The sequence below is a fragment of the Cucurbita maxima genome, unplaced genomic scaffold (genome assembly GCF_002738345.1).
Source record: "Cucurbita maxima cultivar Rimu unplaced genomic scaffold, Cmax_1.0 Cma_Scf00003, whole genome shotgun sequence".
Lineage (NCBI taxonomy): Eukaryota > Viridiplantae > Streptophyta > Magnoliopsida > Cucurbitales > Cucurbitaceae > Cucurbita > Cucurbita maxima.
The window spans coordinates 3,753,200-3,776,272 of record NW_019272019.1 but is presented as its reverse complement, the minus strand read 5'-3'; the positions used below and the strand labels follow the sequence as shown (position 1 = coordinate 3,776,272).

Here is a 23,073-nt window from a genome sequence, read left to right as displayed (position 1 = left end):
GGGGGGGGGGGGGGGGGGGGGGGGGTGGAGGGGACGAAGAAGAAGGAGAGGAAAAAGAAAAAGATAAGTTAGAAAAGGATTTAGATCAGAAGAATGAATCCAAAAGGAGAAGCGTTAGAATGCACTAAACCATAAATTTCTTCACATGTATATGAATTATCAAAACCTAAAAACTTCTCTTTCTTTCTAACCATAAGTTCCACACAACAATTAAACCAGCTTGACAAAGTAATCGGCCTTTGCATAAGGGCATTAGCACAAGTGATTCAAATCCTTCAATACACACGTACACAAAAGAAAATAATTGGGAACGAAATGGAAGATTTCTAAATAAAGTCAACCCACTAACCCTCCCTAATCGTCTAAAACCTTTCAGCCTCCACAATTCAGAGAAGAAAGGGGAGAAATAAGAAGGGAAAAGAAGCGGAACAATTGTGCTACAATTTGGAAGTAAAGACATCCCAGGAGATAATCTCTTTGCTCAGAAGAGATTACACGTCTAATTATAGAACACAGAGAAGCTAACTCTGAACTCACCATCACTAAGGGCACAAGAACACTATATCAACAAAAGAGGAATTACACATTGGAGAAATAAGAGAAGAAATCAGGATATTCTTAGCAAGGTATAAAGACAATCTGGTCACGAATACTACAACTAGAGACTAATATCTAAATGCCAAGATCCTTCCAAAAATGAGCCCTAACCATCAGAACAGAATCCTTGTAAGACAGACTTTAGATTGATGGAACCATTCAATATCTTGGTCAATTAAGGTTTTGCATGCATAAGCATCAAACACAGATAATAAAAAACTTAAATTCAAATAATAAAAAACAGGCATACCGTTTGCAGGCCAAGAAGATATTTGCGAGCTGCTTCAACAGCCTGAGGTCTTGCAGGTACCTCTTTCAATCTAGGTTAAGGAAATAGATCGTTATGTAAAACTTTATTGGCCATAATGTTAACTTTGGTACCATAGCACGCTTATATTGGGATACTAAGCTCAGTACAATTTACAGACATATAAGGCACTCCAGTCATTTATAAGTACCTGAAGAATATTGGGTCACCGATGCCTTTTAACATGTCAAGGCGTTCTTGAAATTCTGTAGCAGAAGCATCTTCACCATCCATATATAGCCAATCTTGTACCTAAAGATAAAAATGTAGTGATTTAAGCTTCGTGACAAGCATCATCCCAATACCCCCAAAAGAAAATCCTAACCTCATCAAGTTTCTCATTAAAAGCTTGACGTTCCTCACTTGTACAAACTTGATCCAACTCGTTGGAGGTTTCAAACTGGCATGAATAATAAAACAAATCAATAAAAATAGGCATGAGAAGGATTGCTACAGAAGTAGAAAACTGCAGCAAAGAATAAGACAGTGGGCTACTGATATTCATAGTGGTAAGGATAGAAGAGGAAACCCAGAGCCACGCTTTCAAAAATGAATGATATGTCATCCTTGCCTAAGAGAATATGTGGATCCAAATCCAAGTGATAAAATATGGATATTCCAGTACTTTAACCCTTACAAGTTATAAACAAGGAAGCATATAATGATTATGTATGTATCATCCGAACAATATTCTTGGCAATCACAAATTGATAAGCCTAATTATGGTATTATTCTTTGTATCTGCTAAAACACATTTTATAGCTTACCCTAACCTATTTATTCACAGTTTGTATATTCATATTAGAGAAGTCCAGTTCATAATGTCAACTTATTTAACTTCAAAGTTTCAAACAGCATGCTTATTAGACATCAGTTTGAAAATGAACATTTAAAAATGAGTCGAGGGGAACTAAACAATGGAAAATAGTATTTATGTTCGGATACATCCATGCTCCGACATCTCAAATGCATAATGTCGTACAGTTGATCAACTATGTCTATGAGATGGAGAAGGTAAGCAACCTACTACTAGAAAATAAGCTTTCAAGCGGGCAAATAATTTAATAAAAAACAGTAAACAACCTAAAATATAACAACTTAATAGTTCCTGCTTTGATTTGTTTTTCCTTTTTAATTTTTGCTCCGACACTTCAAGTCCTCTAATTGAAATTAATGGGATAAAAGTTGACTAATATTATTATGCTTCTTATAAATAAGAACTCAAAAAATCCACAGGAATTTAAGAATGATGAAGAACCCCTAACCTTCTCCTTGGTAGCGTATATATATCCTTCCAAGTTATTTTTAAGCTCGGCAGTTCTTCTTCTCTCTGCATCCTTTTTGTCCAGTGCTTCTAATTTACTTTTGGCTTCAGCAAAAGATTCTTTGGAAAGAGGAATTCCTGGCCCCACAGTCTTCTCAACGATCTTTAAATCATATAACAAAACAGAGAATGAAGATAAAATGTGTTAAAAATATATTAATCCATACCGGATTAACTCCTACAAGGAACACGAGGTCTAATTGCTAATCAATTTAATAACTCACAACACAATAGCCACTGCACTAACCTTGAGTGGAACTCTTAAAGTTCGCTTTTTCAGCTTTTTTTCAGTAACAAGCTCAGGTGTACCTTGTTCTTCTGTACTAGGGTTGGATGTGTTACCAACCCCACCATTTTCAGGGATCAAGGTGTCATTCTTTTCTTCTGAAGTCTTTCCAGAATCCTCCACAGTTGCATTGGAGGAAGCAATTGTTGAATTATCAACTGAAACATTCTTAGGTACATCTACCCATTCTGATATCTCAATAACAGCATCTGTCCGATCCAAAGACAAAATTCCACTTCTACTGAGAGAGAAGTGTAATGTTGCCTTGATGGGAGATGACAAGTTCCGAGTTGAATACCTACAGAATACATTAAGAGAAATCACACTGAGATTTGGAACCCAGCATATTATCTGTTAAGCTCAAAGGCTAGTAGCTTGATTAAATAGATCTGCTAGTAGATCAGGTAATTGGCAGTCCTTACTTCTCACTAGTATCCGTCAAACCAGAAACAGCATATTGAGCAAATATGGGAACGCTGACACCAGGTGGAAGAAGATCGTTCTCATATGCAAGTGAAACTTCAAAATCCTTATTGTGGACGACTGATCTATACATCTATAATGCATGCAAGTCCAAAAATTTATACAGTAAGAAAATAGTCGAATACTTTACGGCAGATTCATGATATAATAGGTCAATATCATTTATTTACCTTACTGGGGAGTTTCTTCATGCGTGGTACAAGCACTTGCCTAGTGTTCTCATCCTTTACGAGATCAGGGCCATCTAACTCAACAACCAATCCATAGGGAGAACCATCCACCATTCCAAGCTTACGGTTCAATTTGATTCCATCACTTAAATTGGCAGCATGGAGAGCTGCACCAAGTACAATAGCTTCATCAGCATCCAGATGTTTGTCCAGCTCATTCCTTCCAAGGAACTCCTGGAGTTTTGCCTGTCAGAAGGGGAAGAAAAAAGAATTATTCTTAACAGAAAAATTCTCAAGACTCAATTGAAGAAATTAAAGAGTGAACAGACTAAAATCAAACTATTTATTTCAGACTAATTATCAAAAAGGGAAATGCTTATTATTAACAGAGGATAGTGACCATAAACTGATAGTTGTGCGTCACACCATACCTGTTAAATAACAATTTAACAATAAAAGGAGAAATGATAAACAGTTACTATATTTTCAATTATTAATAATTTATTCATAATTTACTTGAAAAGAAAAGGAAAAAAAAAAAAAAAAACATTTGAAAGGATACATGTGTCTAATCACTGTTCCTGGCATGTAGGTGCATGTCTGAAGGGAACATAGATCTAAATTCATCCGAAGTGAAATTGCGTCAATCATAAAGCTTTAGCTGTAATTCAGATATTACAATTGTATTAATTGAGGTGATTTTATTTACTCATCATAGGCTTCTTTGTATTTGTATTGTCCTTTTCCTTCAACTTAGTTTCTATTTTTTTTAAAGAAAAATAAGTAATTGCTTTCTTTCGTCCATTGGCTTCAACTTTTGAGGAACAAGAAAAGCAGCACATACGGGTACCAATTTTCAGCTGAAAATATATCTAGCAAGGAACTAGGAAAATTCCATTGAGATAAACTGATCGCAGTGCTATTCCTTTCAGAAATTACAATGACAAAAGCATCAGCATGCGGAGGGTGAAAAATCCATCATATTGGAAGGTTGCAAGATGATAATGAAAAGTAAACACAGGAACAAAAGCTACAATTACAAAGAAAAATAACGTTTGAAATAAAGAGGAAGACAGTTGACTTCCAACCTGTAATTTTGGAACCCGTGTAGCACCTCCAATCAATTCCACAGCATATATATCATCCATTTTTAAACCTGAATGCTTTAATAGTTCTTTCACGGGTAAAAGAGATTTCTCCCACAAATCCCCACACAACTCTTCGAACTTTTCCCGTGTTATGGTGCTCCTGAAATAGAAACAGGTTACGGAGAAGATCAGAATAAAGCAACAGTATTCATGATTCATAGGGCCAAGGCATCATAAGCTCATAATTCCACTTATGAGTAGCAAGATGGGGATACACACACAGGAAATGCATATTTGGTAAATAAGAAAGAAGGACGGCTATCATGTAAAAGCTACATAAAGAGTAGAAATTGTTGCTCATGAGCTTACGCAAGGTTTTCAGCAGTCTAGACACCTTTTCTCTATAGTTCTAAGATATTCAACCATACCATGAATCAAGCTATTTTTGTTGAATACTATGGCAAATACAGCATTTAAGTTTCCAAATATATGTACATACATTTGAAAAAAGATTCCTTATGAAGAACTCTACTTACCTAAAATCTCGATCATCATAGAGAGATTCAACTGATATTGGAGCGGCTGTATTTGCACTCAAAATTTCTTTAGTTCGTTTAACTTGTTTCTTCAATTTTGCCATAGCCTTGGGATGGTTCCTTACATCCACACCATTCCCAACTTGTTTATTGAACTGATCAGCAAAATATTCAACCAGCCGTAATTCCATATTCTGGCCCCCGAGTTCTGGGTCCCATCTAACATCCTTCACCTATACAGTATGCCAAAGTTGCTAAGATATGGCAAGGCACAGAAGCACTAGTATAAAGAGCGAAAACCACAAAATATTTACCATAGGAAAATAAAGGCTGAACATTGTCAACTTGGAGAATAATAATAACAGTGTCGATAATAAAACTTCCACTTTTTAATCACCAGGATTAAACTACAAAGTACCAGTTTTTTTGTAAAGGGTCATCGTTCATGCAAATTAGATCTGGTTAAAAGGCAAAACTGAAACATAAACAAGCCTCTAAATCGTTCCCATTTTGGCTTTAGTCTCATTAATATAACGTTCTCAATAGAGTAGTCTGGCGTTGCATCATTGTCCCTTTATACACAATCCAGTTTTTTAACCCGATAACCTTGTATGGTGCAATACTGCAATATATATATATATATATATACAGGACAGTTCTTTCATCTACCAAGACTAAACAAAGGCAAGAGTAACAACTAAATATAGATAAAGCTATTAATCCTAGTGTTCTTCTGGACATAGTCAGCCAAGGTCGAATTGAGGCTAAACCAAGCCAAACCCTTGGTTGCTAAATTAACTGAACTCTCAAGTACAATCTATCAACAAAATTTCAGAATCTCGAATAAAAGCATCTATATTTTTATAGGAAGGGTCTCGAGATTTTTTTTTTTTTTTCTTATACCAACAATAACATTCAAACAAAAAAGAACAATTTGTCTGCAGCAAGTGGATAAATCAAAATTAGTTTGAAAAACAACCAATGGATACTTGAAACTATGTTGAGCATAATATACCTGAAATTGGTTGACTGACACAGTCTTCCCGTACTCTTTCGCATTGTAAGACGAAAAATAAACAAGGGCCGCGTAAGTATTGCTTGAACCCATATCGTAGAAAATAACATGCCTCGACTCATTGGCAAAATTCTTATCAATTCCATATTGAAGTGCTGCACCCGAATGTTCATTGATCAATGAAAGTACATTTATCCCAGCCAGTTGCGCTGCTTGTAGTAGTGCTCTTCTCTCTGCTTGCCCAAAGTACGGTGGCACAGAAATTACAGCATCTTTCACCGGCACTTTCGAATGGAACTCAGCTAAATTCGAAGCATAAGCCAAAATCATTGCCAATAATTCCTCAATCGAGTAAACAGTCACATTGTCATCAGTTTTGAAACCAACAGCACCCCTTGAATCTTCCACAATATCAAACGGTAAGTACAATGAGTCTGTCAAACTTTTAACATAGTTATAAGGCTTCCCAACCATGTCCCTGATTTGGGAAAACACCTTATTAGGATACCGGGCAACGAGACCGGCCGCTTCTTCGCCGATTAGACGAGTTCCCGATTGAAAAGACACCAAGGCCGGAGATTTACGCTTCGACATTTCATTGATCGCGATCGAAATTGGACTCTGTCCAGGTTTCAAATTCACGACTGCAACTTTAACCGATTCAGACCCCAGATCTATGCTCGAAACAGCAGAATCCGACGGATAGAAAATTAGAGAAAAAACAAAAAACAATAACCCGAACTTCATTAAGATCGACGCCATTCTCTACTCTTCAACTCTGCCCAAACAGCAACAAAACAATAAAAAAAAAAAAACACACATCAAACATGCATTTCAATACAATTCAGCCACATTATAAAACAAACAGATCGAAAAAGCTTCAAATTAACAACCATTTACACAAAAAAGAGCGCGAAACAAATTAGAAAAAAAAACAACATTGAGAAAATCTACCAAAAAAGCAGAGGATCGGGAGAAGGGCAGCAACAATGGCGATTCAGAAGGAGAAGCAAACCAGCAAAACGTTGATGGCATTGTCCATGACGAAGCTTAGTTTAGTTGACGACGAGAAACGTTGAAAGAAAACCCAAAATCTCTCTCTTTCTACTAATAGTAATACTGAGACGAGGGAGGGAAGTTCGGGAATTTATGGGAAGATCCTACGTGGAAAGCGTGAAGTCATACGACCAATGAATATTTGCCACGTGGTAAAATGTACACGTGGCGTGTACCGAATCGTTCAGTGGCGTTGTATTTGAAAATACTGCGAGTTGTGGTCGCAATTTTCGGTCTACAGATAATTCAATTAAAGAAAAAAAATTTAAAAATTTAAAAATTATTAAATTAACGATATTGTTGTAATTATGAAGTCATTAAATTAAAAAAAAAAAAAAATCTTATTTTGGTATTTCAAAATATCATAATTTAAGTTCATCTATATTAGAAGAAAAAAAAATTAAGTTAAATATATATTTTGGTATTTTTCTAATTTAATATCTTAAAATTATTTATAATAATATTCTCAAACATTAAAACTGGCTAGTAAAAAAATATATAAAATAAGATATTAATTTGGTGGATAAAATTTCTAATTCATTCTTTAAATTATTTAAAAAAATGTAATTTTATATTTTTCTAAAATAAGTTTTAGGATATTATTAAAAATTTTAATTTTAATTTTTTTTTTAATGTTTTCGGATATTTTTATTAATTTAGTATTATTTATATATTACATAAAAAATTAAAACAGAAAAATCGAAAATTTTGTTATTTCCCACTGCTTCAGACAGAATCGAGGAGTTTCTCTTTCTCCCTCAGCTCCGGCGGTAACCACAGCACCTTCTTCAACTTCACGGTGTATTTTCTTTGAACTGTTCGGAATTACTGTTATATTATAGCTTAGCTCTCAATTCTCCATCGTTTTTGTTTCTGAAAATTACAAGTTTGCTAAATATTGTTGTTGTAATTTTAATCTCCCGGTGACTGTGTGGCGTAGTGCTTGGATTCTTATTGTTCGAATCGGTGGAATATGCTTTCTGCTTGTTTTGTGTTCTGTTGGCACCGATATCATGTTTGGTTTCTTTTACAAGGGGACGAGCTGGCTAGAGAATCGGCGACTTGATGCTCCAGATGCTACCGGCGGTTTCTACTTGTTTTTTGGATCCATCTCAAACTGGTAGAAATTTGTTTTCCTTTTCCTGTGAGTTTGGAATTTTGTCTTGAATTATAGGAATGGTTTCCTTCATTGCTCCATTGTTGTTCACCAGTTGGAGGCTATCCGATTCCGTAACCGCTTAGAAACAACTGCCATTTGATTTCAATTGAAGTCTGATAGGGGTGTTATTGTAGAACAATGGTTTGAGTTTATGTCTGACTGATTTCGCTGCATGCTTGTAGGTTTCTTCATTGGCAATGTGGAGTTTACGAGCCGGCACTTGTCTGCTCTAAGATCACATACTCCTCGAGTGAAGGTTTAGATACTTAATCAAATCGCAAATTTTTGTGTTCTAGTGATTTTGTTGATGAAATGACATGCCTGGCTATGGATTTGGGGTTCTTTACCAAGACGTGTTTATATTACCACATCATGATCTTGGTTTGTATTCCTACTTCGAAATCATAAAGTATCCTCTCAAAGAATTTTAAACATGAATATTCTTAGTTTTGGTAAATGATGGTTCTGTGTCATCTAGCCATACAATCTGAAGTTTTACGCTTAAGGGAAGAAATGTTGCTCGTTGACGTCTGTAAAGTTTTTATTCATTCTTCAATATTTTGTATCTCTGACTCTGAGGACATCCATTTATGTGAGCCGTGATTTCACTTTATAATTGAAGATAAGGCAGATCTGATCAGTCTTGTGATGAAGATCGGAATTTCTATTGGTTTTTTGTGTTATTCTATCTCTTGTGATAGACTCTTCAAGACAAATAAGATGTTGTATTATTCTTCTGTTGCAGTTTGCGCACAAACTGTTGTCTCAAGAATTGCCAACATCACTAAGGACTTTATCCTATACCAGTCAGGAATATGGAAAAGATCCTATTTCGAAGAGACGAGAAGTGTATCGTCAGAATGTGGATCTTCCAACCATATTGCCTAAAAGGAAAAAGAAACCCTATCCTATTCCCCTGAAGCAAATCAAGCAGGCTGCAAAAGCTGACAAAGAGCTTGCACAAAAGGGTATAGAGAAACCGCTTGAACCTGGGAAAAATGGTTTACTTGTCCCTGATTTGATACCTGTCGCTCATGAAGTACTGGATGCTTGGAAAATTTTGATTAAGGGCCTTTCCCATCTTCTACATGTTATTCCAGTATATGCTTGCAGGTAGATCTTTTCTGGTTGAGAAATCTCCGTATAACATATTTTTGGAGAACTCGTTTAGCTGTGTATTTCTAGTCTTTCAGTGAGTTAATTGTAAAATTCATAGCTATGCTGAATATTAGTTCGTCCTTTGATTCTGTGTAGGGAATGTTCAGAAGTTCATGTAGCCCAATCAGGCCACCATATTCAAGATTGTCTTGGTCCTACCAATGAAAAGCGTCGAAGCTTCCACTCATGGGTTACTGGTTCTATCAATGATGTCTTAGTCCCTATTGAGTCATACCATCTCTACGATCCTTTTGGTCGGCGCATTAAGCATGAAACACGATTTGAATATGATAGAATTCCAGCTGTTGTAGAGCTCTGCATCCAGGCCGGTGTGGATATACCAGAGTACCCGTCACGTAGGAGGACTAAACCCATCCGAATGATCGGAAAGAAGGTAATTGATCGAGGTGGAAATATTGAGGAGCCTAAGCCTTGGCAATCTGCTGATTCTTACCCTCTTCTTGATTTCGATACACAAGGGGCTTCTCAACGATTTGCACCTCCTCTACCTGTAGATGTCCCTAGAATTGCTCAAGAAACAATCGAGGCATATGAAACTGTTAGGTCTGGTGTAAGGATGTTAATGAGGAAGTATACAGTGAAGGCTTGTGGGTACTGCTCCGAGGTTCATGTGGGACCATGGGGTCATAATGCTAAGCTATGTGGAGAATTTAAGCACCAATGGAGGGATGGAAAGCATGGTTGGCAGGATGCAACTTTAGACGAAGTACTGCCTCCAAATTATGTTTGGCATGTTCCTGATCCAAAAGGCTCACCATTGATCGGTACATTAAAGAGATTCTATGGTAAGGCTCCTGCTGTGGTTGAAGTGTGCATGCAGGCAGGGGCACAGATCCCCAAGAAATACTTCCCAATGATGAGGCTCGATATAGTCCTTCCTGACAGTGAGGAGGCTCGATCGGTTGCATAATTGTGTTGGCCTAAGTCAGGACAGTTTCATCTTCGATTTTCTCAAGGAAGAGAAAATCTTTAAAACGCTGAAATCTGGACAGCTTAGATGCTACATTAAGAGCAGTTGGATAAGTGAGGATATTAGATGCTACATCTTTGAGTTCGGACATGAATGATTGTAAATTTCAGAGATGAAAACCTGAAGCAGAAGGGAACCTCTTGCTGTTATGCTGTATCTCCTGCTCATTTTTTGTATAAACTGTTTTTTACTGTTCTCTTTTTCATCTTATCAAAGGTGCTCCTGTTAGGCTTCCATGCAAATTAAGGATTTCTCTTACCAGACTCATTTTCTCCTACTTTATTGAGGAATATTGAAAAGTTTATCTTGACAAGTCAATGAAATGAGAGGAATCCAAGGACTCAGAAGACAAGACGAGAAGACACCCAGATCTTTACTGTATAATTTAGTATCTGTTATATCTGATCATTAACATTTCAACTGTGTAGTGATTTTCTGTAATATTTTCGCAAGGTATCTAATTCCCATTTGTCTCTTATTCTTTTCTCATTGATACAAGTTTCTTTTGTTTCGTTTAATATCTTTACATATATGACTCAGGCCCACTGCTACTAGATATTGTCATTCTTTAGGTTTTTCCTTTCAGGCTTTCTCTTTCGGATTTTTCCTCAAGGCTTTAAAATGCGTCTGTTAGGGAAAGGTTTCCACACCCTTATTGGGATTCTCACAATATCAGGAATTACAAGCTGAAGTGAAATGTTTATCAAAACCTGCATTTCATGGACCGTTCAGACATTGGCTCATCTACAAAAGATGGAGAATATGGAAAAATCTCCAAAACCACTCTACCTGATCTATTTACTCTTAACTGATACATATCAGTAATCACTCATAATATATCCACTGTGTTTCTTATCTGTGCAGTAACAGTTCTCAATATGTTGCAAATTTCTGGCCTCAAGTCTGGTGGAGCTTCAGATAAAAAACAGTGCACTTGATTGTTGATTTCAATCCAACTGCAGCCAGGTTGCTTCTCAGCCTTATTTTGTTTCATTAAGACCCTGATGCTCTCAACCATATCCCATCTCCCTACCCCAGCATGCATGTTTGATAATAGTACATAATTTGAAGCATTTTGTGGTTCAAGTGCTAAAAGCCTCTCAGCTGAATACTTAGCTAGATCCAAGTTATGATGCATCCTGCAAGCCCATAGCAATGCACCCCATATTTTTGCACTTGACACATTTTCCATCCCCTCCACCATTTCCACGGCTTCTTCTAGCCTACCCACACGACCAAGCAAGTCAACCACACAAGCATAATGCTCTGATGAGGGTTTTATTAAGTATGTGTCAGTCATGCACTTAAACAAATTCAAACCCTGATCCACAAAACCACCATGATTGCATGCAGATAACAAGCCAGTGAAGGTAACTTCATCCGGAATGACACCTCTTATTGACATCTCTTCAAAAAGCTCAACAGCTTCTTTTCCATACCCATTTAGTGCATATCCAGCTATCATAGAATTCCATGAGACCACATCTTTGTTGTTGATCTCAGAAAAGATACTTTCAGCATGAAGAACTCTTCCACTTTTTGCATACATGGTTATTATTGCGTTCTTAACAAATAAGTTGTTGCCAAAACCACTCTTGATAGTGAGATTGTGAAGTTGAACTCCAACTTTCAAAGTTGCAAGATTGGCAGATGCCCGCAAGCAGCACAAAAAAGTTGATTGATCAGGCTTCTCCCCTTGCTGTTTCATCAATATGAAACAATTCAGTGCCTCAAAGTATAACCCATTTTGCACATACCCTGTTATCAGAGAGTTCCAAGAGACAATATTTCTCTCTTGCATCTCATTAAACATTCCTAGCGCTTTATCCATTTGTCCTGCTTGAGCATAACCAGAAATCATAGTATTCCATGAAACCATGTCTTTGCATATCATTTCTCGAAACAGACAAAGAGCTTCTTCCATTCTTCCACAATGAGTATAGCCAGTGATCATGGTATTCCAACAAACACTATCACGCACAGAAATTTGACTAAAAATCTCATTGGCTTCATCCATTCTGCTACTCTGTACATAGCCATTGATCATTGCTGTTTGAGCTGCTATGTTCTTATAAGGCATGAGACCTAGAATTTCCCCTGCCTGAGAAAGTTTACCAACTCGAACATACCCATCGATCATGGTAGTCCATGATACAGAGTCCTTTTCTGGCATTTCCATAAATAGCTTATAAGCATCGTCGATTTGGTTGTTTCGTACATAAGCTCCGATCATAGCATTCCAAGAAACCAAATTCTTACTCGGCATCTCGTCAAACAGATTCCGAGCTTCGGTGATCCTACCATAATGGGCAAAACCAGATAACATTGTCACCCAGGATACCTCATTTGGGGTCGGAATTTGCCTGAAAATCATCCAGGCAGAATCCAAATCACCAACCCGAATATACCCATCAACCATTAAATTCCATGAAACCACATTCCTTTCTCCCATGGCCTCAAAGAACTGCAGCCCTGACTGCATTTCCCCATTCTTGGTGTAGCCTGATAACATAGAATTCCAAGAAACTATATTCTTAACCAACATTCCATCAAATAGCTCTTTCGCCTGGTCGAACCGTCTCTTCTTAGCATATCCAGCAATAAGTGCATTACAACAAACTATGTCTTGCTTATCAGGAAGCAAATTGAAAAGCTCCCTTGCTTTCTCAAGCTCTCCAATACGTGTATAACAAGTTATCATCAAAGTCCATGAGTAGAGGTCTCTTTTGAGCATTTTATCAAACAGTTTGGCTGCTTCCTCAACTAACTCATTGTGCAGGTAACCCGCGATCATGGAGTTCCATGAAACCAAGTTCCTTTGAGGCATTGCATCAAACAACTTACGTGCATTTGCTATCCTCCCATTTTTGGCATAGACAGAGATCATCGAGTTGTACGTCACAGTGTTCTTCTCAGTCATCCGCGAGAAAACTGCAACAGCTTCTTCAATGCGACCTAATTTTCCCAACTGGGTAATCCTTAAATTCTGATTAAAAACAGAGCTTCCCTTCACCCCAATAGACCTGACGTTGGATTTCATCTTTGGAACTGAACTTTGATGAACTCGTTAGAGACAAGACGCCTTCTCTGTTCGCGGACTTGAAGTTGGATTCTCCAGAAAATTAAGGATTTCACGTCCGCATGAACAGATTGAAATCATGTTTGGAGAATCGGGGGTTCTCGCACAAACGGATTGAATGCCGCTGCCCCCAGATGAAAGGGAGGAACAAGAATTGATTTGGGAACAAAATTGCTTTACCGTTGAATTTTGGCAAGATGGTTTTTTCTTTATCCACACATTGAACCAGAATGGTGGGATGGAGATTTCAGCTACAAATTGGTTCGATGAACTATGATTATGCTGACAAATATTTAAACAGCTTATTTTAGTTTTTTTTTTTTTTTTTCAATTTATATCTCTCAACTTTATGATCATCTGGATTGACAGATTACTGAAGTGATCTTACATTGATCATGATGATTTTAGACAGAGTCTCTAATCTCCCTTTCTTACCCTATATTTCTACAAAAATAAGTGAAGATGATCTAATGAAAAAAAGTATGTAAATACTGTTAGTATCTAGATCAACTTGCACACACCTTGACTATTCTAACAAGTGATGACTTTTAACATCAGCTAGATATATATATTTTTTCTATACGTAGGACACCAAAATATCAAATCACGAAAGAAAAAAAGATGTGAGATAAAAACATATTGGTTGATGATTATAAGGCTCCAATTCTTGACCAAACGAGACACCAAAGTCCTGTATTGTTCCATCCCTTGAATAGATAGAGAGAGAAAAAGAAAAAGAACAAGAACGAGTAAGAAAGGGTTCTCGACCTTACCCCCATGACAATAGGACCTCTCACTCTAAATAGCATCCTGTCATGTTCCTCAATGATGGTTTTGCTCTCAAACCTCTTTTATAATAAAAACTTGCAAAGAAAATAGAAATCCAACCTTGCTAAACCTAAACTTAGCGGATAATACACCAAATTCTAGTCAAATAAGTCATATATAAATAATTTGTAGGTGTACAATCACATTCAAATCTTCACTCTTACATGTTACTAAACTAAAAAAAACCTTTTGAATTTGTGGTGTAAGGTTAGAGGTTCGATTCTATTCTCCACCCCTATATGTCATTGAACTTGGAGATGTAATATAATACTCTAGAAAGAGAAGGAAAAAAGGAAAAAAAGAGCAATGCCACTATTGGTGGTTCATTTTCTACCTGTCAAAAGATCCAACATCCAACTTTATAGTACACAACGGCTCACCATCAAAATATCATATGTACTGGGAACAGTTAAAATTGATATTTTCAAGGCACACACACCTTGAAAAAGAATGCAACGATCGACTCATAAAGACTTCCGATAATTTAAGAACTCTGCAAGCAGATACCATCGGTTACTTAGATGTTGGAATACCACTAAAAAAAATATCTTCAATTTTTTTTGTATCCTAAGCAAACTCTCTGACAAATAGAAAAACAAAAAGAAAGACAATACTATGCAGCAATGTAGGAACTCGCGCACTGTGGGAGAGCGATTAACTAGTCGGGTTCTCTGTAGTTGATTTTTTTCTCATGGTCCAGAATGCAGCATAATATCGATTCTGCAAAGAGCGTGTAAACTTCTACGTTTAATGCAACAAAATGGAGGAAAAACGAGAGTTTTAAAAGTTCAAGATGAGAATGGATTCTATCTACCGTTCTAGACATTTCAAGATTGAGCAACACGAATTTGAGTCTTTAACAACCAAAACAATACAACTACATTTCATGATCTTAAGAAAATTGTTTCCTAGAATGAAGACACAATAAAGCTTACTTGCATCATTGATTTAGGATTTGTTGTGTATGTCGTCTCAACTGTCCTTTCCTTCTGTGAGATAAACGAATCATTGATGAAGTCCACGTTAGCATAAATGATACAGAAAAAAAAAAAATGAATATTGTTTACACTCAACAGTTACCTCAAACACAAAGCCGTAATGCAATATAATTCTCTTCACATCTTCTAGACTTGGTTCAATGGACATTTCCTGAAAAAATAAATAATTGGACCCGTTCAGACTCTAAGAGCGTTCTGGGGCAGTAAGTTAAGGGATGAGAAACGTACATCTTCTTGACCATACATATCTGCGAAATGGTATAGCAGGGGACCCAGATTTATCCACACCTGTCACTTGACTTGTTAATATATGTTCGACACCAATTTGTTATTAAAACATTTACTAGAGAGAGAGAGAGAGAGAGAGCTCTTACTCCTCCATCTTTCAAGATTCTGGATATGACCTCTATGTATTCAATAATATTATGAGCAGTATCAATGAAAAAACAAGTCACAACTGCATCCCAAAGTCCTGTGAACGCATCCCAAACAACATGCGGAAATCAGCCAACAATCAAAACTTTCATGCACATAGTATGATAATAATAGTTCCTCTCCAATTTCCTTATTAAAGCTAAAGATTCAATCATTCATAAGTACCGTTGCTACAGTGAGGATTGGAGATCATAGTGCAGTCTTTACTGGTATCTTAATCATATAAGCAGTCAACTTATACAATTGCTTACCTACTTGGCTTGGATCGCTGTATACTTCAACAAAATCACCACCGCACATTGAGAAACCTTCAGTGATCCCTGCGCTGCTTTGGAAAATTATGATGCAAGGGGAAAGTGAAAACGCAAATCTAGCATACAAGTTAATTTCAAGTTTGAATCTTACGTCAATTTCGTAACATTTATTCTCAACTCTATCCATGAACTTTGTTTTGATTTATACTTCACAACTTTCCTATGTTCTATTTCAAATATTTGTCTATGCAAACCCATTACAAATCAAATAAATAAACAAAACACATCTGTATTAGGATTATGATAAATAGATGCAAAAGGAAAGAAAAAAAGAAATATGAACATTTTTCCAAATGGTTCTTTCTTATAAAAAGAAAATAATAATAATTATTATTATACTATATAATTTATGCTTATGAAACAAAGTTGACATTCGTGAAGAAAGTTGGTTCTCAGAATCTTTTCCTCGTTCTTGTTTTTTATGCTCAAAGATGATGATGATGATAATAATAATAATAATAATAATAATAATAATAATAAACATTTCATTTATAGGAGGGCGAGAACCAAAAGCCCCAAGGAAAGGAAGTTACAAAAAGGTCGCACAAAGAAAAGTTAAGCCATAACAATTGAAAGGGGCATAGAATTTACACCAAGAAAGGCCAACAAAAGTAACTTAATCTAGAAAAATCCCCAAGGATTTTTGTTTGATGTTGAAAACCTTAGTGTTTCCTTCAAGCCACAAACACCAAGCTGAAGCCCAAATAAAATTCACCCTTAATATTTCTATCTTCTTAGTAAATGGGTGACCTTCGAGGAACATGGAGAGCAGGCTATAGGTACTATTAGGGAGGGCAACCTGCCTAATAATTGATATGTTAGCTCAAGGTAAAGTGTCCAACAAATGTTCAGAGAACAACATGCTAAAGTATCGGTGCTTCAGAGTGGTGACTGGTGAATGAAGCCTATAGACATCACTCAATAAAAGATAAGTTATTCCATAGTATTAGGACATTCCTTACGTTTAAAATTTGTTACCATAGAATTCTCCCATCTCCATGTTGATAAAAAATTAAAACTTAAAATATTAATTATCCACTACAAAGGAGAAAATGATGCTGGTAAGAATAACAGCAATAACATAGTTTATGTACCGAGAAAATGGACCAAAAATGAGGAGAATATAGGAAAGCACATACCTTGCGGGATGAATATCTGGGATTGAAACAGGGCGAAGCTGATCACTATCTGAAAGTGAATTGCTATTGCTATGGATCCAGGGATATATTGTCCATTCACCAACCTTTTGAGTACTAAAATTCAAGAAAGCCATTTCAAGATAAATATCTGAAAGTGAATTGCTCGGATTTAGCAATAACATGGTTCATGCACAAAGGTAAATGGTTTTTGACATAAAAGTTTTCTTACTGATTAAGAATAAAACTCGAGCATATCATCATGTAGTATGAGAACTCGTTCCCCTGACTTATAAAACCTGTTTTGTAATTGAGCAATGCTATGGTTAATTTTCTATACAATCAGATACTAATTAGAAACTTCACGTACATACCTAAACATGAAATCTCTAGAGCCAGTCGTCCAAGTCCAGCTCCAGGGACTAAACAAGCAGGAGGACTGATAAACATAATGCCCCAGGTTCAGATTATTCAATCTGCTGACCATAATTGAATTAAAAAAAAAAAAAAGCATTCAGCATACCTCTCATTTTTTCGATCTGGAAAAAGGGAATGTAGTTCTTCAAGGATAGGCTTATAACACTGATCACGCTCTTTTTGACCCTACATCAGAATAGAGAAGATAGCGGATTAATATTTGTTTACACAATGAAGTCTTCAAAGATAATCAAAACATACCTCAGCAGCCCAATCCCTGACTATATTCCTTATAATACAACGGACCTGAGAAAGAAAGAAAATGACCGATCAATTTCACATTTGATGACGATAAACTAATGTGCTTCAAATAAGAAAATTAGGAGGTGTTGAACAAAATTCTCAAGTTCATGTCTTCTGTTCTCGTGAAGGATGTAAAAAGTAAATAAACTTTCATGGAACTAGCTCCTATGAACGAACCTTATCAACATCAACCAATGGAACATTCATCTGTAGAGACGGCTCCAGCCACTCATGAGATGATGAACAGTCCTGCATCACATCAAAATGCAAGTTGTGTAGAAGGAATCACAATGTCATTTTGTGTCAGTAGTCATCCAAACTACATGAAATCAATAAAATTAATACTATTAGGGCAAAACATGCGTTTTTGAGTTAAAAAGAGCTGACAGTTTGAAGGAGTTCATCATCATGGTAGAATACTACATACATAATGAGATACGTAATAATTGATTTTCATAAGTCCATGTCAGAAGTTTTAATCAAGTACAACAATCATATAAAGTTGTAGAATTTAGTAATGACTGAAAGAAATTACATTGCCATTGCAATCAGAAACACAGTGTCCACTGTGTTTATCCGTGACTTCCTTCTCTTCAAGATGTTGATCATGATTCCTATGAGCAGGATCGTGATGGACTCCATTTTCCACTTCCTATCATATAAAGAGGTCAAGTTTCCTTATTTTTCAGCTGAAAGAAAGAAGACAAAAAGCATCCACTACACAAATACCCCAGAATAACTTTTAATTTGAAAGAGCAATCTCCGATGCATGTTGAACGACCACTAATAATTAATTTTTTAAAAAATAATAGATAAATAGATCGTGCAATTAATTTGAACATAAGCAGATATCCAGACAAATTGATATTTAAAAGAACCATTTTCACGTTGTTGCTGAACCTTGTTGATAGTTGATGCCTTAGGCGAGTCAACTGCACCTTCTGGACAGCATATTTGTTTGGATTCTAAACACATTCTTCCACTTGTTGAGGTTGGTTCACAAGCACAAACATTGCTCTCCCGAGAAAATAAATGATCATTAGCATTCTTCTCTCCTCTACAACAAAATTGGTCATCATGGGAATGATCAGGGCATGAATCATCGCAACAATCAGTGTCTTGGCTCATATCAATTGGAGGTTCAAATGCCTGGCATCAATTTTAACACGGGAAAAGGAACAGACCACGTTACTTTAACCAATTGGAGATCTAGTTCACAAGATTCAACCTTGGCATACATATTAGAATGTCGAGTAGATATCTAAATTTTGAATTTTATGTCAATGATAAATTTTTCACAAATCTACTAGACACAAAATTGAAAATTTAAGATTTTATTAGAAACAAAATTCAAATTTATATAGATATATTATAATTTTTTTAATTTGCAAACATGTCAAGGAATTATTAGACACTTGTTCTAACATTTTTAAAACTCAAGGACTTATTAGACGTAAAGTTGAAAGTTCAAACACCTATTCGGCATTTTTTTAAAAGTTCATTGACCAAATAAACACAAATTTCAAAGTAAAAAGACTAAACTTTTCATTTAACCAGCTTTTTTTATTAGTATTCTCTGCGAGGGTACATTACGAACAATTTTTTTTCTTTCCGAGTTTTCTTTTAGAAGGAAACCAGTTACAATCAAACATTTGACCTCTTGGTTGAGGATAAATGCCTTCACCAATCGAGCTATGCCTAAGTTGGCAGTGAAAATATAATACATTCTTTATCATTTCATTGCACTTTCAAAACTATTCAATGAAGTTGTTTTCAACTTTTGAAATTTATAAATGTGGAAATTATTCAGTCGTCCTTTTCTTTTTAACTGGGAGCTCTTGACGTAATTCTATTATAGGGATTATACATAATCAATTTTTATTACTTAAAGAGGGCAAGAGGGCATACCTGAAGCATGTTAAAGATGAAATATGAATTTGTAGAAATACACCTGCGAAGTTAATTTGTCGATCAATTACATTCTGCAAAATTTCCATAATATCATTCTAAAAGTAATCATTCCAACAGCTTCTCCTCTCATGTTCAATAATTTACCCAGTTATGTTTTATGAAGCTAACAATGGCCTGCTTCAAACATTGTTTACGAACTATCTTATAAGAAAAATCAGTTTAGTATGAAATAAAGGCTAGACTATCAGTGGCATAGGCATTAATGGAGCTCATCTTATATATAGAGAAAAACAGAGAATTTCGAAAACCTGCAAATGGAGAGATCAGGGAACGAAATGTATGTGAAACGCTGTTCTTTTGTATGGAAGTATGTGTTACCTTACATGCATATTTAATATATTTGCACATACACCTACAGAGTGTACTTTTTCATTCAATCCCCCAGCATCGTCACATACAAAACTTCACAAAGAACCCCTTGGACCAACAAGTTTGATTTTTCAACTAACCGTGACTATTTTCCCAATAACATCTTATAAACCAGAAATTATAGTATTCATAAGTAATCGAGAGATGAGATCAACCTAACTTGAGTGATTTAAAAATAATAAATAACAAAAACCCTCTAGTTGCTATAATAATAACGAAAACTCTCTCTCCCAATCATTGCCCAAGTTCCCAAAGAATCAAGTTTTCCCATGCCAAGCCATCCAAAAATCCCACAAAGTAGGAAATGTCTTTAATTGCATTGAGGGTGTGGCATAAAAGAATATCCATCAATGTGCTGGTATTTTGAGTTAAATATTGATAGAAGAAGTCAATCAATAATTTCAATATTAAGTAATAACATCGACAAATTTTCAAACTCGTCAACAAAAATACTATCTTAAGGAGTGTAAAATACTAATTCACTAATTCAAATAATTTTTCTAACGTAACTAATTTCTACAATTTTATTTGTCAACATCAATATTCCATCGATATTTCAATAAATATCTCCATAAAATTAATATCTCAATATTTCTATCTCCATCGGTATTTAAATCTTAGGTAGGACCAACCACCAACTGATTTTGATACGTTCTAAGTGGGGTAAGGGCCATGGAATTGAGTAGGAAACGAAAATCTTCCAAGTGATTAGGAATCAATAACAGCAGTTTCACAATAATCTTTCAACGGTGAATGAAGGTTTTTATTATATTTTACTTTTTTGAAACTTCTGGGCAGAACTACAGTTGCAAAAGATTAATAATTGCAAAAACGTTAAGAAGGAACAAAAAACCATACAATACGGGAATCAAGTCCACAACCCCCGAAATCACGATTTCACCCAATCACCGAACTTGGAACAATTATTGAGCTTTTTAATATTTCAAAATCATCCAAAACAACGTCATTAAGAAACATAAAGGCAAATTGATATCCTCTACAGAGATATTACTATTAGGAATCACGGATCTCCACAATTAGGAATCACGGATCTCCACAATGGTATGATATTGTCCACTTTGAGCATAAGCTCTCATGGCTTTGCTTTGGACTTTCCCAAAAGTCCTCATACCAATAGAGATAGTATTCCTCACTTATAAACCCATGATCTTCCACTCCCAATAATCCTCAACAATTACGTCATCTCAATATGAATATACTTTTTCATAATTGCAAAAACAGGGCCAAAGATATGATCAATTGTATACTTGTCCATAAAAAATTAGCTATTTCAGTCTACCTTCTTAGTCTCTCAAACTTCAAGGGAAAGTGTGATAGTAGAGCCTGCACAAGCAACAAAAAAGTTGATCAACAGACAAATTAGAATACTAAAGAGAGTGAAAAGGAAGCTAACTTGAAAATATTACACAGGTGGAAGTGTTGAAAATGATAAATGTAAAACAAACTTGAAAATATAGTAATAATTATTAAGTCATAGCCATTTCCCCTCACCACATAGCTCACAGCTAATGTGAAAATATAGTTATAGGTAATGAGAAATGTTCTCCAGTTTCCCTTGGCTCCTCCCTTTTTTGGTCTATTTTGTTCAAAGCTCAGCATTCTTGGCCTCTATTTCAATGTTTTAGTTGGATAATTATTTTGGATCTTTGATGAGGATATAGTTTTATTTGGATTTCTATTTATATCTTTTGTAATCCTTCTTGGTGTTTCTTTTCATTCCTTTATGGAGTTTTGTATCTTTTGAGCATTAATCTCTTTTCATTATATCAATGAAAAATTCTCATTTCTTGGTTAAACAATAAATTTTGATTTATATCCATTAAATAATTCTCTCATTTGTTTGGAGGATATAATAGTTTATAATTATCAGAAAATTTGAGTCAAATATTTACCAGCTAACAAGAATCGAATGACAGAAGAAATATCAAGTTACCTCATGGGCAGGCGGGAGCCTATTGAATGATCTTTCATATCTTTTCACGTCTTCTTCTGAAGCCTCTGGATAGCTGTATCAAAATTCATACTTTACTTCAACAATATACTAATGACGGGATGAGATATTGCACAGAAATATCCACTTTCAACAAATGTGATTAATCAATAAACAAGGGAAGACAAAGAGAAGCGGAAGGACAGCAGTCAAGTACTGGCTATTGTACAATTAGGATAAAACCCTTTCATGAATAAGGAAGGAGGAAACTTCGCATTGAAAACATGGAAAGTAAAAGAAGAGAAACTCCCAATCCAAGTGAGATTTTATTTTCTTGACAGAAAGAAAAGGAGATGGTTCCCTAAGCTCCAATTCATAATTTCGATTGGACCCAAAAGAATCAATACAAATTAGAACTATCCAATATTTTACTTATTTCTTTTTCACGTTAAGACGTTAAAGCTCGAAAATTCTAATGCGTTTAAACGAATGGAGATAACCGCTGCAACCACCTGCCAGTTGAAACAAGTCAATACTTCAATCTCAACGATTCTGCCTGGCTTAAGGTTCCACTGCTATCTTAATTCAATACATCGATAACACTTCTGAAATAACATAATTCAAAGCGACGCCCAAGACTGAGCGTGAAACACTCATATTTGTTGCGCATGAATACATATATGCTTCAAACAGAAGAAACTCGATCGTTGAATTGACAATCCAGTAAATGATAAACAAGAAAAAAAAAAAAAAAAAAAAAAAAAAAAAAAAAAAAAAANAAAAAAAAAAAAAAAAAAAAAAAAAAAAAAAAAAAAAAAGAACGTACTTGAGGTATGCACTGACAATCCGCCTAAGCGATTTGATTTCGAGGGCTTCTTCAAGCTTCCTCTGACGAGTTCGTTCTTCATCTTCCTCTACTCTTCCTCCAGACATGATCCTCCCCTGAGATACTCCCAACGCCAAGAGTTCACTGCTGTGAGTCAAATGGCGACCCAGCAGAGACCTAAACGGATGAGCAAGAAGAAGACAGCTCCCGCGGCGGCCAATTGTAATTTATACGTAAATTTACGGTGCAGCTTTTTTTTTTTTTTTTTTTTTTTTT

The 23,073-nt window shown here is 35.6% G+C and overlaps 4 protein-coding genes across 7 annotated transcripts in view; 1 reads left to right on the top strand and 3 right to left on the bottom strand.

The window, feature by feature from the left end:
• Positions 1-6,921, bottom strand: part of LOC111477011 (heat shock 70 kDa protein 17-like) — a 9,106-nt gene extending 2,185 nt beyond the window's left edge. Inside the window, exons 1-11 of the mRNA XM_023120930.1 lie at positions 6,761-6,921; positions 5,807-6,584; positions 4,792-5,024; positions 4,256-4,415; positions 3,168-3,413; positions 2,937-3,070; positions 2,476-2,812; positions 2,170-2,331; positions 1,230-1,304; positions 1,056-1,156; positions 848-917 (exon numbers count right to left, since the gene is read on the bottom strand). Coding sequence (XP_022976698.1) covers positions 848-917; positions 1,056-1,156; positions 1,230-1,304; positions 2,170-2,331; positions 2,476-2,812; positions 2,937-3,070; positions 3,168-3,413; positions 4,256-4,415; positions 4,792-5,024; positions 5,807-6,568 — 2,280 coding nt within the window. The 5' untranslated portion in view covers positions 6,569-6,584; positions 6,761-6,921. The remainder of the gene's footprint in view (positions 1-847; positions 918-1,055; positions 1,157-1,229; positions 1,305-2,169; positions 2,332-2,475; positions 2,813-2,936; positions 3,071-3,167; positions 3,414-4,255; positions 4,416-4,791; positions 5,025-5,806; positions 6,585-6,760) is intronic.
• Positions 6,922-7,545: 624 nt separating this feature from the next.
• On the top strand, positions 7,546-10,646 carry LOC111477059 (APO protein 1, chloroplastic). 3 transcript variants are annotated; one of them, XM_023121011.1, is made up of 5 exons: positions 7,546-7,632; positions 7,897-7,982; positions 8,204-8,277; positions 8,767-9,134; positions 9,276-10,646. In XM_023121011.1, the coding sequence occupies exons 2-5, from the start codon at positions 7,928-7,930 to the stop codon at positions 10,108-10,110; spliced, it is 1,332 nt and encodes a 443-aa protein (XP_022976779.1). In that variant the 5' UTR covers positions 7,546-7,632; positions 7,897-7,927; the 3' UTR covers positions 10,111-10,646. The 3 variants fall into 3 exon arrangements, with proteins under 3 accessions (XP_022976779.1, XP_022976780.1, XP_022976778.1); XM_023121012.1 differs by having other exon boundaries at positions 7,565-7,661; XM_023121010.1 differs by having other exon boundaries at positions 7,568-7,982.
• A 127-nt stretch (positions 10,647-10,773) lies between these two features.
• Positions 10,774-13,234, bottom strand: LOC111477019 (pentatricopeptide repeat-containing protein At4g02750-like). Its single transcript, XM_023120947.1, has one exon. The coding sequence runs from the start codon at positions 13,208-13,210 to the stop codon at positions 11,000-11,002; it is 2,211 nt and encodes a 736-aa protein (XP_022976715.1). The 5' UTR covers positions 13,211-13,234; the 3' UTR covers positions 10,774-10,999.
• Positions 13,235-14,375: 1,141 nt separating this feature from the next.
• On the bottom strand, positions 14,376-23,003 carry LOC111477044 (carnosine N-methyltransferase-like). 2 transcript variants are annotated; one of them, XM_023120991.1, is made up of 18 exons: positions 22,798-23,003; positions 21,975-22,047; positions 21,321-21,364; positions 19,589-19,631; positions 18,581-18,829; positions 18,216-18,332; positions 17,858-17,929; positions 17,639-17,683; positions 17,484-17,563; positions 17,335-17,399; positions 17,193-17,259; positions 16,964-17,077; positions 15,762-15,838; positions 15,450-15,547; positions 15,304-15,363; positions 15,158-15,226; positions 15,013-15,066; positions 14,376-14,797 (listed from the first exon to the last, which is right to left on the bottom strand). In XM_023120991.1, exons 1-18 carry the CDS (start codon positions 22,902-22,904, stop codon positions 14,732-14,734), a joined length of 1,500 nt encoding a protein of 499 aa, XP_022976759.1. In that variant the 5' UTR covers positions 22,905-23,003; the 3' UTR covers positions 14,376-14,731. The 2 variants fall into 2 exon arrangements, with proteins under 2 accessions (XP_022976759.1, XP_022976760.1); XM_023120992.1 differs by having other exon boundaries at positions 15,762-15,835.
• Positions 23,004-23,073: the final 70 nt, after the last annotated feature.